Consider the following 14,431-nt stretch of genomic DNA (forward strand, 5'->3'; position numbering starts at 1 on the left):
GGGATTATTATTTCACATATAAAATCCAGCCGCGCATTTGTCACACATGAATTGCCAGCAACAAAACAATTCAATATTTTCCTCGAGTAATTTCCATATAATTCTTGTTTCGAAACCATGGAGGAATGCTGCGCGAAACAACACACTACGCTAATTGAGTTGTGAGCTGATATTGTGATGTTTGTAGTCCCGCGGGCGTGAAATATTGGTGTGTAAATATACCCTCAACGGGAAATTGAATGGATTCGGCGAGGTGTCTCTCGTGCACACCTTTCCTTCTATATCGCTCATGCCGTGGAATTCATTAGCTTTATGAGCCGCCAACCTCGGGTGCAGTCACAAAATTCGTGCCAGACTCGCGCGACCCGGGATTAGTGGCAGGGGATGCACCACGCGTGCTGCACAATGCATTGTGCCCGAGCCAAAATTATTCCCTCAAGAGTTGGTTTTCTGCCCAATTATTTCTCGGAATGTGTCTTTTGTTGTGTGAGCAGTGGAGGAGAAATTTCTGGAAATTTGAATGACAAATGCATTTCAGGGGCACGCAGGGAATTTTATTATTTCATTGTGGTTGGAACTGAATTTGAATTTCACACACGTGGCTGACGATGGGAACGAATGCTGGAGCGTGGATATGAGCACAGCTGCCTAAACATAGCCTGACTTTGAAACAGCTTTTGTGATCTGCTTTCTGAAATATTCCTAAAACATCCCTAGAAGCAAAATTTTTTAACAAAGCATGTGGAGGTAACCTTTGCAGGGAAGTTGGATTTCCTTTCCCAACTCTTCATGTGAACATTCAGTATCAGGACTGCATGCAACTTTGGAAGAAAAGCTGCAAATTCATAATGTAAATAATGAAAAACGCTTTTGTGTTTAACAATAACTAGTCCATCATTGGATTGCGTCGCATTTAAGTGTTGATACATTTCACTCTGAGGAAGCTTTTTGCCAGCAAAGAACAAAAATGCAGTAACCACTCGCGCTTAAGCATTTTAATTTATACTACAAATAAAATAAAGTTGCCTAAAAAAATTGTTCTTCAAATTTTTTATTCAAAAGACTGTAATCAATTGCATAATTTGCATAGCAACTTACATTAAAAAAAAATAATATTACATATATACAATTCTACAATTAAATACGTCACCGATAAAGGTAACGCATGTCAAATTATAGGTAATATTTGAGCACTCCATCTTTCCAACTCAACGAGGAAGTAAAATTTACCTTCACATGGAGGTTGGAGTTACTCTCGCGTTTCAGCTTGCGATATGTCCATGCCAGGATCGCATACACATTTGGAGATAAACTTACTATAGCGTGAGCAGTGTTAAATAATATTTTAATATTTTCATTATAATATCCATAAAAATATGATATAAATATTGACGATTAAATAACGAAATTTAGCTATAAAATTTAAAACGGGTCCAGCAAGAAACGGATGCAAAATATGTTAAATATTAATTTAAAAATCTTAAAGCGTTGGAAATGATATAAAAAAATTCTGTACAAATTTTACTTTAGAAAATGAAGCAAGAAAGTTCTTCCTGCAGAAAATATAATTATTCTTCAACACAAATTTAATTTACAATAAGAAATTAATAACATTGTTAGCTTCCAATTTTTAACTCTGCTTAAAGGTAAGATTAACTCTCAAAGAAAGGTTGGAAGTACTCTCGTAGCTCTGCTTGTGAATTCTCAGTATCAGGAATGCATGCAACTTAATGAGTAATCTTGATATTTTTAAATACTGAAAAAATGCTATTTATCCTGCAAAAAGTGAATTGAATGGGATATACATGTGACAAATTCACTGATTTGCAAGTTGTACGGTGTGTCTGCGAAGCATCGAAGCAACGTTTTTCTCTCCAACTAGGTCATGCACTACTTAATATTAAATAAAGCAATTTCCAGCAAAGATTCAATGTCAATGGTGTGACATATGTCCACTTTATTAATTTTTTCTACCCACGGCAAAAAAAGAATTTTCCGGCCGTCTTTGACATTTATCGATTCCAATTAAAGTAGATGAAACCTTCTACAAAATGTTTTTCAAATCCTTCAAATTTTAATGGAATACAATAAAACATACTCAATTTGTTTAAAATATGATGAAAAAAGCATCATTTTCTAATTTTTAACTCATCCGAACGGAATAATTTCAGTCGTTCGGACCCTGTTTATAACTCTATAATATTTTCTAAACGGCTTGTTCAAAAATTTTGAAAATTTGTATTCGGATGCAAAATGACAAGGCGCATCTAATGGCTATCTTGGATTTTTTGTCAGATTGCCTATTTTCAAGGGGCATAAAACTTTATATTTTGACCTTTGGCCAGGGTCAATGACCTTTGACCTAGAAACTTGCTGACCATTGAGAAAAGATACCTTGGTTCATTAACTCAAACTTCCTCTCAAGGAAATTAAAAAATCTTCACCCTAATTAATTTGGCAGCAGTTTTAATAAACCCTTAAGTATCTCCGGCGGCCATATTGAAATTTGACAAATATGAAATTTTTTAATTACTTGGGTATTTTTGGAACCAAAATACGAACTATCATGAAATTTATATGTAGAAATAAATTAATTCCAAGCGCTTAAAAATTAGCTTATCTTTCTCGGAAACGAGTAAAATGCAAAAAACCACGTTTTTTGACCTTCAATCAAACTTTTCTCAAAAATTTACGCGGTGACCCCCAATTTTCTGGTGCCAAATCTGTGGCAGGGTTATCAAGGAACATGTTGGTGGGTCACATACCTTTGGCAAAGTTAGTTTCATTTACTTAAAATGGGATTGAATGATTTTCATAAAAATTGTCCATAAGCGAACCATGTTAAATTCAAACGCGTTTTTCTCAAAAATTTATGGGGTGACCCCCATTTTTCTGGTTATCAAAATGATCCTTATGGCCTAAACTATCAGTTTCTGTGGAGGATATTGCTGCCCTAAGGTGGTACCATCCTCTTTAAGCCAGAAGAATTGATGCACTCAAGGTGAGCTGCACTTCTCGCAGTGGTCGCTCACTAACAAGTGAGGAAAATTGGAGTCGTTCGGAATAAGTGTGTGTTTGTGAGATAGCGCGCGAGTGGGTGTTTGGAGCAGCAGCCCGCGACGGGCGCCCCTTCACAACCAGCTTTTTATCTCAATTTCTTTCCTTTGGTGCTCCGTACTGCACGCTCGATCGAGCCCACGCTCTGTTTACATTCGAAGAGACGTGTTTTTCTTTAATCAGAATAAAAAATATTTCATATAGGTATCCCCGTTTCTGAAAAATAATTGGAAAGAGGACAAAATTTACATTTGGCTGGAGATATTCTGCAAAAAAATTGTCAAGTTTTTATTCTCCAGTTAAAGGAAAATACAGAAATAAAATTTTCTCTCGCATCAAGCTGTGGTTTGTCAACTGCGATGTGACAAATCGCTCTATTTAAAGTGCACTCTTCGCACCAACAGAGGCTCTCGTCGAAAAACCAACGGCCGGAACGCGGCGGGCTTCGAGGCGTTCGTCCGCTTGTTTTGTTTGTTTGACGGCTAATGTGCACGCTCGTTACGCTGCTCATTATTGTGTATATACCTGTTAAGCACCCTCCACTTGACATCCGCTAAATAATTATTCAACCTTCAAATTGCCTCAGTTCCGATATAAACGCTTAATAAAAAAATTAATAATAAAAACGCACACACAGGAAAACGCGTATCAACTTGTATAGTTATTTAATCAAACAAGCGTGATATGTTTGCGTGAAAATGATGCGGGCAAATCGATCGCCCTTGGATGATGGTGCACTCTTTTATTATGTTACAAATCTGATTACAGCACAGCCCGCGGAAAATGGTATATTCAATTACAATTAATCTAGTAGGAGATGCGGAGAAAAATGAAGTTTGTCACAATTCGTCCATGAGTGTGATACACTCGGTGTGATTTGTCAGGTCCTCAACTGCAATCCACTCCTCAACAGGCAACTTGCCTTCTCCCCTCATTTTTGCACTTACCTAATTTAATTAAAATCAATTTTAAATCGATTCAAAATAGATGAAAAATACGCTTACAGCTTCCACAGCTTTGAATACGTTCAGAAAGTTTCTTCCAGCCAGTTTTTGCAGTTCGATTTCTGTCCATTCAGGATAATTCTCGTCAGATTCATCAGCCAGGTAAGCAAAGAGCTCAATAAACTTTGATACGTCTTCCAAGCCAGTAACGGTCCTGATAGAAGATTTTTTTTTTTTTTAAATTATTCTTGCAAATTTTCATAAGTGATTTTTTTACAAAATGCGCTTAATTTAGTTAAATCGATAAATATTTTTGATCTTATGATTTTTTTAAAAGGTTTTATATTATCTTATGTCTCCTAAGGGAGCATGCTGTCCTGGTAATGATAAATCAAAGTTCAAACAGCGACAGTAAAGCTAACCTTCCTGTGAAGGTAAAAATTTAACCCTCTTGCTGTGCTGGTAGTTCATCACTTTTATTTTACATTAAAATGTGCATGATTTTTATGCTAACAATTTTTTAGTCTTAATAAACCAGCATTTAAATAAAATATTACAATATATATGTAATTAAAATTAAAATCTAATATATCAAATTTCATTAGCTTAGAGTTTGATGATTTACAAGCCGCGTGAAGTAAAAAAAAACTCATTTAAATTATTAAACTATCAATTTTAAACAATATCAACAATTAATCTAATTAATCGATTGGGCACTTTTGATAAGATCAACATAAAAAACCTTGCTGATAAGGCGGCGTGACTGAAGAGCGTACACGAGGAGACTTTGTTTATTCTCATGGATTCACGCCACCATCACGCTTTTGGCTTCTCTCATTAGTGAAAGAATTAACTTTTCAAAATAAGATAAAATAAAAACTCACCGGTTGGTTGTGTCGAAAAGGCTGCCGATGCCCACGTGATCGACGCCGCTCACATTTCGGATGTGATTGATTTGATCTGCAGACGGAATGCCAATGTCAATTTATTGGCACCTAATTTAATTTATTTGACAAACCTGCAACCTCGGCGATGGTCGCTTCCTCCGAGCAGTTGACGGAGGACGCGTCAAAGTTGACCATCACCAGGCCGCCGTGGTCTCTCTGGGGAGGAGAGGTCGGGCACGTTTATATATTTTTGCAATGCTTTTTTATTTTAGTGTTTCTACTCACGACCAAGTGCAAAACTTCGTCGCGCACATTGCGATGGTTGTCACACAAGGCGTACGCGTTCGAATGCGAAAAAATGACGGGTGCCCTTGAGTGGTTGAAAACGTCCATTTGCGTTTGCAAGGATGAGTGCGTGAGGTCAATTATCATGCCTAGTCGGTTCATTTCCTCTATAACTAGCTGAAATTGAAAATAATCAGATTTTTATAACGCACATTTATATAATATGATACACGTGTCCATGGCAAAAATATTTGAAGCTAATCTTTGGTGCGTCAGAAGCATAAAAAAAGAAGCTATAGAAAAATTAAAATTAAATAATTTCGCTCTTACCAGTCCAAAGTCAGATAGACCCGTCGAATTTTTATCAGGATCGGCTTTTACCTCTTCATTTATTCCAGACGATTCAACCCTGCATAGAGAGATTTTACTTGTGTAAAATCTGAAGTTCACAAAAACATAATTATACCATGGCGTGTTGCAGTCGAAAGAAAGTGTCATAGCTCTCACTCCAAGTTTGTAGTAATTCCTCAAAACTGAGAGTCTGTTGTCAATTGTATGGCCACCCTCAATCCGAAACATAGCTCCAATTTTTCCATCATATCGTGCATATTCAATGTCTATTAAAATTAAAATAGTACAAAAAATCTATAATTTTTTCCATTATGTTTTTTTTATATATAGTAATTAATGAAAAAAATAATTAATATATTTACCGGCAGCTGATCCAGCGTATTGAAAAACGTCAGGGTACATGTCAATAAATCTGTACATAACGTCAATTTGTTCCATTGTTTGCTCCACTGCATCTTTGAATTCTGTTTCACAGTTGCAGCCAACAGCCCATAACTATTTTATAAAATCATTAAAAAATTGAAGGTGGAGAAAAGAAAAGCTAACTTGAGTTCCCATAATTCCTTCTTTTAGTCGGACAATGTCCGAGTGGCAGGTGGGACAAGATTTCATTCCCCAAATCGGGTCTTCTGTTAAATTTTGTCGAAAATCCGTATTCTGGATTCTGTTTTCCAAAATTCGATGTAAATTGTTTGGGAAGCCATTGTGCCTGGAAATATAAAATATACGCAGATAAAGATTTTCAACAATATTTAAAATTAAAAAAAAAATACCCATCGACCAACGGTGCAGTTTTCAACACCCTTCTCGCGACAGCATAAGGGTCAGACGGTTCATGTTGAACGACGTAGAAGGGAGTGTAGATTATGAGGAAAGTTACAGTGCAGATGAGGGTAACACTGACAATAGTTACAAAAACCCCTGTGTGGCATTTAAATTAAAATATTTTGATATTCTTTTAAATTTGTGGGAAAAAAAACACTTACATTGATGCATTTTTGCTGATTGTTTCTTTGCAAACCTCTCTTTGTGAATGGCTGAGTGGTCAGCTCAAGTATGACGATTGCAATCTTCATTAAAAATACTGGGTATGCTATGAATTATCAGCTAATCAGTACCAGATTTCTAAAATTTATATCTCCGTCAGATTGAGCAATTGGCTGCAACTCATTCCTCTTGAAATACAATAAGTCGCAAAAGTTAATTTTAGAAGACGAGTCATATAAAAATAGTTCTGCAACTTTGCAAATTTCACACGACTCTTCCCAGAAGCTTGTGTATATGTGAGAGTGAAGTGTAATGTTTCAAGATTCTAATGGCGCAGATTACAATGATTTAAATTTCGCACTTCCTCGGTGCATAACAGCCAAATGAAAATAAATAGTGGGAGAAGGAGATATAATCACGCAATTGCAAAAACGACAGATTTTTCTTGCAGAGTGAAATTAAAAATGATATTTCGTTGAGGTGTTATTGTGACTGTGGCTGCGGCGGGTAATTTAAAACGTAATTGCTGGTGTTGGTTTTTCCGCAGCTCCCACGTGTGTTTGCAGAGAGCAAACGGGGAGAAAAGCGAAGAACAATGCGACAGCAATCGCACGTAATTGTGATATGCGTGGGCCAAGCCGAGCGGAACACACACAGAAGCCAAAGGTGAGGCCGCCGAGAGCCACTTCCGCCGCTTTCCTCAACTCGCAGGTCGCCGCATCATCAACCGTCATTATTAAAAGTCAAGTGCTTCGCTTCCTCTCTCTCAAAATACACGCACCATCCACAATACAGGGGTGTGTGTTTGCTTATTCGAGTGCAGTTGACCTGTGGATGTTCCAGATGCACTTTGGTAAATAAGCGAGAGGGACGTGTGAGCGCATTTTATATTGTATTGCTGTTTGCACTTTGGCTCTCTTGGCGGTTGGAAAGGTGCACTTGGAAATAATTGCGTCTCCTCCAAAAAACGAATGAAATATAAACATTTACTCCCCCTGACTTTTTTATTAAAATTATTTAAAAGCTTTTAGAGAAACTATTGAAACATATGATTAAGATTTAATTTTTAGCCCGGTTTCTTAATTATCACTTATTCGAATCATCATTTATTTAGATTGAAAATTTTAAAATAATTATGAATATGCCTATTGGAAAATTTTAAATTTTATGAAAATATTCTCTGCCAAGTTTTTTCTTTTGCAAAATTGGTTCATGGTTAAATGATAAAGATGTAAAACACTTTATTTAAATTTTAATAATTGTGTTAATTGGTTTTTATTAAGACCTATATAGATTTATCAAATTATTGATTAGAATTTGTACCCACAGAGATAAAACAGTATATTATTTCTATTGTTGTTTTCCAAAACACTACAGAGATAATGTTTAAAGCTTAAAAATTTGAGTGGTTTCTCCTCTGCTCCAAATTGTTTGCATATTTGATTTTCAACTTTGGAATGAATTACTGAGAAATTTTAAACCATTCAAAGTAGGAAAGAATAAGAATGGGTCTTTAAAAATGCAAAGTTATGCCGTTATCATTGCCCTTGAGGAGACATCAGCAGCTTAAACAAATCTCTCTTTTGCCTTTGCTCTTTGCAAGCCTGCAATTAATCCCGCGGTGGAAGCTGGCAAATTCTGATGCAAAAATGAACGCTGCGTAATTATTGTCTCTCTGCTTGTCCGTGTGTTGTGTGTGCGTATTTAATAATGGGCGTGCGGACAGAATTCTGGCGAGATTATGTAGGCACATCGCGTATGCGACGGAGAGAGAAGAAAAAGCACTAATGACTATCCAGCAGCCGCAGCAGCAACCATCGTGGAAATATTTTTATCTCCTCTGCGAGAGCCGAACTGGCCGAACTGCTGCTGTATAATTATCATAATACCTGGCACATAATGGAATAATAGCGTGGCCGGCCAAATTATTAACCGAGAGAGCTGCGTATCCCCCGAGAGCAACGACGAGCAGAATTCGCCAAAATTGTTGTGTTGCCGGGCGGCTTGGAATTCCGTCCGGCTGCGTTAATCACGCTGGTTTACAAGACTTGGTGGATTTTGTTTATTAAATTAAAGGGTTTGAACAAGATTTAAATTGGCAAGAGGAGTTTGGAAAGAATGAATGGGTTCGGCCGAAAATCATTCGCTTGTGACAAAAGAGCATCGCGTTATCTCATTTCAATCGCGAGAGGTGTGCAAAATCTGATTAAGGAAATCAGCCGATTTGCCGTGGAATTGTGCTTTTCACAGTAAAGAGGAATTTGATTGTGTTTCACATTGTAAAATACAAATTGCTTGAAACTAGGAAGTGTGATAATGTATTAAGTTGTATGCATCATAATTCTGCAAGATATTTACAATTATATTTGCCCCTTTTCAAACGTTAACGTGAGTAATGATGAAAAAATGGAATATTTTGATACTGTTATACGCCTGTACAGTTTAGAAATGACAATTACTACAATATTTTAAATCAATGAATTTATTTAATGTATGAATTATCTTTTTAAATTGACAATATTTTGAATTTAAATTTCATTAAAAGGTAGCTTTTACTTATATGTTTCAATATTGCTTTGGTCGGACGAGATCGTTTTTATTCAGTTCTGTGAGCAGGTAAAATTAACCTTTACAGGAACCTTGTGACTCTGCCTGCAACATGTCAGTGACAGGACTCCATGCAACTTAAGAAGACAATTTAACAAACAATAAGTGTGTGTATAAAATTGTTTAATCAAATGCCAGGATCATTTCTGAAATAAAAAAACAATTTATATAAATAAAAAACAATTTATATAAATTAAAAAATAATTTATTTATTGTTTAAATTAAATTTTTAAAGGATGTATAGACAATAACAACACCAACATAGTTCGTTTTACACGTTTATATGTATAAGGTAAGCAAATTTTATTTTTACAACATTTGTAAATAAATATTTTTCTTTTTTCAATTTAATAACTTTAAGTTATTTAAAGGAAATTTCTTTATTTACTGATAGTTGTGTTTAAAATTAACTTTAATAATTCTTCTTAAAGTATAGTTGGGAGAGAAATTTTTTATTTATTTGGCAACAAACACTTGTAAAAAAAATTTATGCAATATTGTGGAGTAAATGAAAATTATAAAAATGACTTATTTATGTACCGTGTAATATGCTTATTCACAAGTGAAGTGTTATTTAACCTTCACATGAAGGTTGGTTTTACTCTCGCGGCTCTTCCTGTGAACATTTAGTACCAGGATTGCATGCACCTTTAGGAGATAAACAGCCCTTTATTAAAAAATCTTACCAAAATCTTTAATTTTATATTTGTTTAAGTTGGAAAAAATATTAAAAATTTATCAAAGGGGAGCCTTACAAAAAAACACCACTGGAAACCTAGTCCGTAGGATCATCTTGGTGCGTGTGTGTATAATCGAATTTCCGCTCGTGGACCATTTCAAAAAACGTTATTGATGACATTCGCCCTTAGTTAGCATTTCAAAATAACTCTCGACGGATAATATCAATCCATCTTTCGGAGTGGCAGCAGACTGTGATTTTTGATACCCTTTGTTCCACTGCTCATGATAAATGCGATTCAAAACGGAATTAAAGATTGCTCTCTTCCAGAAGGAGTAGGAAATCTATCTAGCCGAAGCATCGCTCACGCTGAGCCGCCTCCGTGTGTACATTTTACAGAGAAATTAATGTTCCTAACAAACCCTTTTTAATTCTTCCGATTCTTTGCATCTGCCGGATTATTTATTTCCCTGGGCAAAACCACGGTCCATTCTCATTATTTTGGCGCTGGGTGACAGCAGCGGGACTTGATATTTTAAATGGCACGGCCGCGGGTCGTTTTGAGCATTGTGGGTGTATTAGCATATCATTTATTATGGAGAGCGACGAGATACATCACCTTTGGAGAGCGTGCCTTTCAACTCTGGAGGCTTGCGCTCATTAATAATTCATTGTGATCTAGTATATTAAGAGAAGAAGTGCCACACCCATAGTGCCCCGGCCGGGGAAAGAGGCATGAAAAGTTCATTGCCTTTTGCTTTCGAGAGCAGATTGGCGCGGAGTGACCGACCGGTCGCTCTTGGCTGCTCCATCCCAATTTCACACTTTCTTTTGAAAGGAAATGGACGAGGCAATTAATTTGTAGATTACGCGGTTGATTTAAGAGAAATTAGTTAGAGAGAACGGACTTAATTGGATCACGTTTTTTTGTGGTTGGCAAATTGATTGTGACTTGCATGATGATATAAGTAAATCATAAATTATTTAAAAATATGGCATTATTTTTTTTAACGGGACCCACTTTTGGCATGGGGTCGGCGGATCTTGTTGAAAATTGGTAGTTTGGTTGCCCTTAGGGTGTTGACAAATATTTTAGAAGGATTTTTGAAAATTCTCAAAATTGCCTATTTTACAGGGGCTCAAAGTTGGGGATTTTAAAAAAAGGTGTTTTCTAAAATCAAAAATATCTCAGCTCCTGCTGCAGATAGCGCATGTGTGTATATAAACGAAGTTGTAGTAAATTAGACGCCCTACAACTTTGCCATAGTGGCCAAGGTCATAGGTCAAAGTTCAGGGTCAACTTTTTAAGCTTGAATTTTTTGATGCGCCACCAAAGTACCTAGTACATAAAAATTTTTGATTCCATTATAGCCAAAAGTTGCTCTAGTTGGTAGTCAACAACATATTAAAAATTGGCGAGACTGTTTTTTTCCGTTTTCGAGATATTTTAGGTCAAAAGCAGAAAAACGTGGTTTTCCGAGCATTTTCCTACACAAATCAACATTTAACCGCCCGTAACTTTTTTCCTACTAAAGTTATGCAAAAATGTATAATGACAAAAAATGATTGCCTTGACCTGTTCTTTCAAACCATGTATCGCACATAGTGACCAGGTCACAAAAGGTCAATGACCCCGGTGACCTGTGACCTTTCCAAAAATATTTGCTGGAAATGTTTCACCTCGATGAAAAGAAACACAAGAGTATCTGAAATTCAGTTTTGCACTTGCAAGGTCACAGGTCACCGGGGTCATTGACCTTTTGTGACCTGGTCACTATGTGCGATACATGGTTTGAAAGAACAGGTCAAGGCAATCATTTTTTGTCATTATACATTTTTGCGTAACTCTAGCAAGAAAAGAGTTACGGGCGGTTAAATGTTGATTTGTGTAGGAAAATGCTCGGAAAACCACGTTTTTCTGCTTTTGACCTAGAATATCTCGAAAACGGAAAAAAACAGTCTCGCCAATTTTTAATATGTTGTTGACTACCAACTAGAGCAACTTTTGGCTATAATGGAATCAAAAATTTTTATGTACTAGGTACTTTGGTGGCGCATCAAAAGATTCAAGCTTAAAAAGTTGACCCTGAACTTTGACCTATGACCTTGGCCACTATGGCAAAGTTGTAGGGCGTCTAATTTACTACAACTTCGTTTATATACACACATGCGCTATCTGCAGCAGGAGCTGAGATATTTTTGATTTTCGAAAACATCTTTTTTTAAAATCCCCAACTTTGAGCCCCTGTAAAATAGGCAATTTTGAGAATTTTCAAAAATCCTTCTAAAATATTTGTCAACACCCTAAGGGCAACCAAACTACCAATTTTCAACAAGATCCGCCGACCCCATGCCAAAAGTGGGTCCCGTTAAAAAAAATAATGCCGTATACAAGTAGTAATATATAAAAAAAAATTAAAAAACGTCCGTTTGAAATGGTTTGGAAGAAGTTGTCTTATATGCCAAAACGGGTGTGAGTATTTCATTTCACAATGCAATTTAAATGGTCTTGAAAAAGACGTTGGACAGGAAATTTAAAGCGCCCACGAATCGTTAATGACTGCAAGAGAGTCACCTGTTGTGGGGAAAAAAGAGCGGCGGCGGATGATAATGACCCTTTATATTGAGGAAGTTGCCTTTATCAACGTACACAACATGCACGCTGACGCATATAATTACACTTTAAAAGAACACACGCCTTCCCAGGCAAAACTAAACAATTTGCAAATTTCAATGGGAATGAAAAAAAAATATGATGCCATTTTTTTACGTATTTTAATAAAAGACAACAATTTTCTTCGATTAACGAAAATTCTCTTGCTTTTTGATGATGCTTTTTTTTAAATTCTCTACAAGGCAAATATTTTTTTTCTTCTTTAGATTTTATACCGCTTTTAATTCAGTACATTTAAAACAATTAAGCTGCATCTGCCGGCACCGACTGTGATATGAACCGCGCGCCCCGCTCTATTTATTGTGTCAAGCGGCCTGTGTTTACGTTCAGGCCGCGGCTACGTGCTAAACCACGCCGCTAATTTGTGAAAGAGTGAGACTGTTGCTCCGCCGCCGACGGGGTCATGACTCTAAACAAGACAGCGTGCAGACCAGAAGGGTTACTCAGAAACAATAAACAATGAAGGTGCATCTCACACCAGCGGTTAGTGAGTTGATTCTCCAGAATGTACATTAGTTTATGTACTCGTGTGATGGATGTATACAAATACACAGCAGCCACAAATACATATACCAAACAAGAGTGTCGAAACTGTTGAAGAGTTGTGGCGATAAACTTTCTTACACTTTCTTGGAGGAAAATAACTCTATAATAAAAAAGATGAATCTTAGATCAATCAATATAAATTTTTTATTGAAAATCTTATTTTGAATACGCTGAATAAGAATAAATATATCTCAATTTTTATGTCAAATTAATTTTGAAATAATTTTATGAACAAATGTGTATAAAATTTAAAAATCAATATTATTACATTTACTTTTCAACAAATTTTGTGCATTTGGGATTTAGTTCACTTATTTTTATTTCAATTCACGTCTCATGTTTTCCAGAGTATTTAAAATTAAAGTCACTTAAATTTACCTCCTGCGATTTCATGCAGTCCTGGCATCGCGATACAGAAGTTTGGGTGATTTCAACCATCACAGCAAGGTTCGTTTTACCTTTTAGCGAAGTTGGATGGGTGAACCACGTGATCGCTGTGCTTTAGCGAGTACTCTTCGTTTAATTTTGCCGGTGGTGCATTTTACCGCGCAAGTAAGTAAAACCAACTGCGCGAGCTTGGTTGTATTTACTCGAATGTAACCGTTCACGTGCCAGGATTTCATACAATACCAAATAGTCAGTAAACTGCGACATTTATTTTGCAACAAAAAATTGACTCAAAAAAGTTTAGTGACGCCATCATTGAAAAAATATCCACCGAACAAGGACTTGCTGCCAAACGTTTATAAATCAATAGATGTTCCCGACATGAAAAAAGAAAATTAAATTTATTAAATAAAAATGACGTCTTAATTACAATTAGTACTCATTGTCAGACATCAATAATAGAAACAATGAAAATTAGTTTTAAATTACAGTTTGTTTGTTAATTGTTTAGTTAGGGTGTTGCATTATATGAATATAAAAATGCTCATTTTTGACTACTTTAATTTCTTTCTTTTTGCTAGTAATATAGTTATTTCGATTAAAAACCTGATAAGAGGGAACTCTAAAGCGTTAACCAACATCTGTGCGAAGATAAATGGGACCTAGCTAGTCGGTTGGTATCACCACGAATGGCTTTGATTGCGTCCATTGGTGCCAGGACTTCATGAAACACAAACAGTCTTCGCGCCAAATTCTACGGAGAAATAGGAAAACGCAAAAAAAAATCGGAATTTCAATTTCTGATTTCGAAATTTTGCAACATTAGGGACAATCGAGACTTGTTCAAGCAGATGTTGCTCTTTTTGGAAATTAAAATTTAACGAGTTGACTCGCAGACGGTCTCGCAGGGCCGAGCTAACAGCAAAATCCTGCTGCTTCGGAAAGGACACACTAACTCATTTCGCAACTACATGCAGCAACTTTTTGTCCCCAAAGACTAGCTCGACTTGAATTATGGAGGCTCAGA

At 36.2% G+C, this 14,431-nt stretch overlaps 1 protein-coding gene across 1 annotated transcript; it reads right to left on the minus strand.

The window, feature by feature from the left end:
* Positions 1-3,746: 3,746 nt before the first annotated feature.
* Positions 3,747-6,630, minus strand: LOC132197147 (dipeptidase 1-like). Its single transcript, XM_059620239.1, has 11 exons — positions 6,511-6,630; positions 6,298-6,445; positions 6,071-6,233; positions 5,887-6,019; positions 5,640-5,790; positions 5,504-5,582; positions 5,174-5,350; positions 5,020-5,104; positions 4,886-4,961; positions 4,062-4,215; positions 3,747-4,004 (listed from the first exon to the last, which is right to left on the minus strand). Exons 1-11 carry the CDS (start codon positions 6,518-6,520, stop codon positions 3,897-3,899), a joined length of 1,284 nt encoding a protein of 427 aa, XP_059476222.1. The 5' UTR covers positions 6,521-6,630; the 3' UTR covers positions 3,747-3,896.
* Positions 6,631-14,431: the final 7,801 nt, after the last annotated feature.

The sequence above is a fragment of the Neocloeon triangulifer genome, unplaced genomic scaffold, assembly GCF_031216515.1.
Source record: "Neocloeon triangulifer isolate White Clay Creek 2 clone unplaced genomic scaffold, ASM3121651v1 ptg000012l, whole genome shotgun sequence".
NCBI classification, from domain to species: Eukaryota; Metazoa; Arthropoda; class Insecta; order Ephemeroptera; family Baetidae; genus Neocloeon; species Neocloeon triangulifer.

Bases quoted from the DNA above. Each gene is read 5' to 3' on its own strand.
- LOC132197147 (XM_059620239.1), bottom strand. The intron at 5,791-5,886 runs GTAAATATATTA...TAATTTTAATAG, and splicing joins ATACGCTGGATCAGCTGCCG to ACATTGAATATGCACGATAT. The intron at 4,005-4,061 runs GTAAGCGTATTT...TAATTAAATTAG, and splicing joins TATTCAAAGCTGTGGAAGCT to GTAAGTGCAAAAATGAGGGG.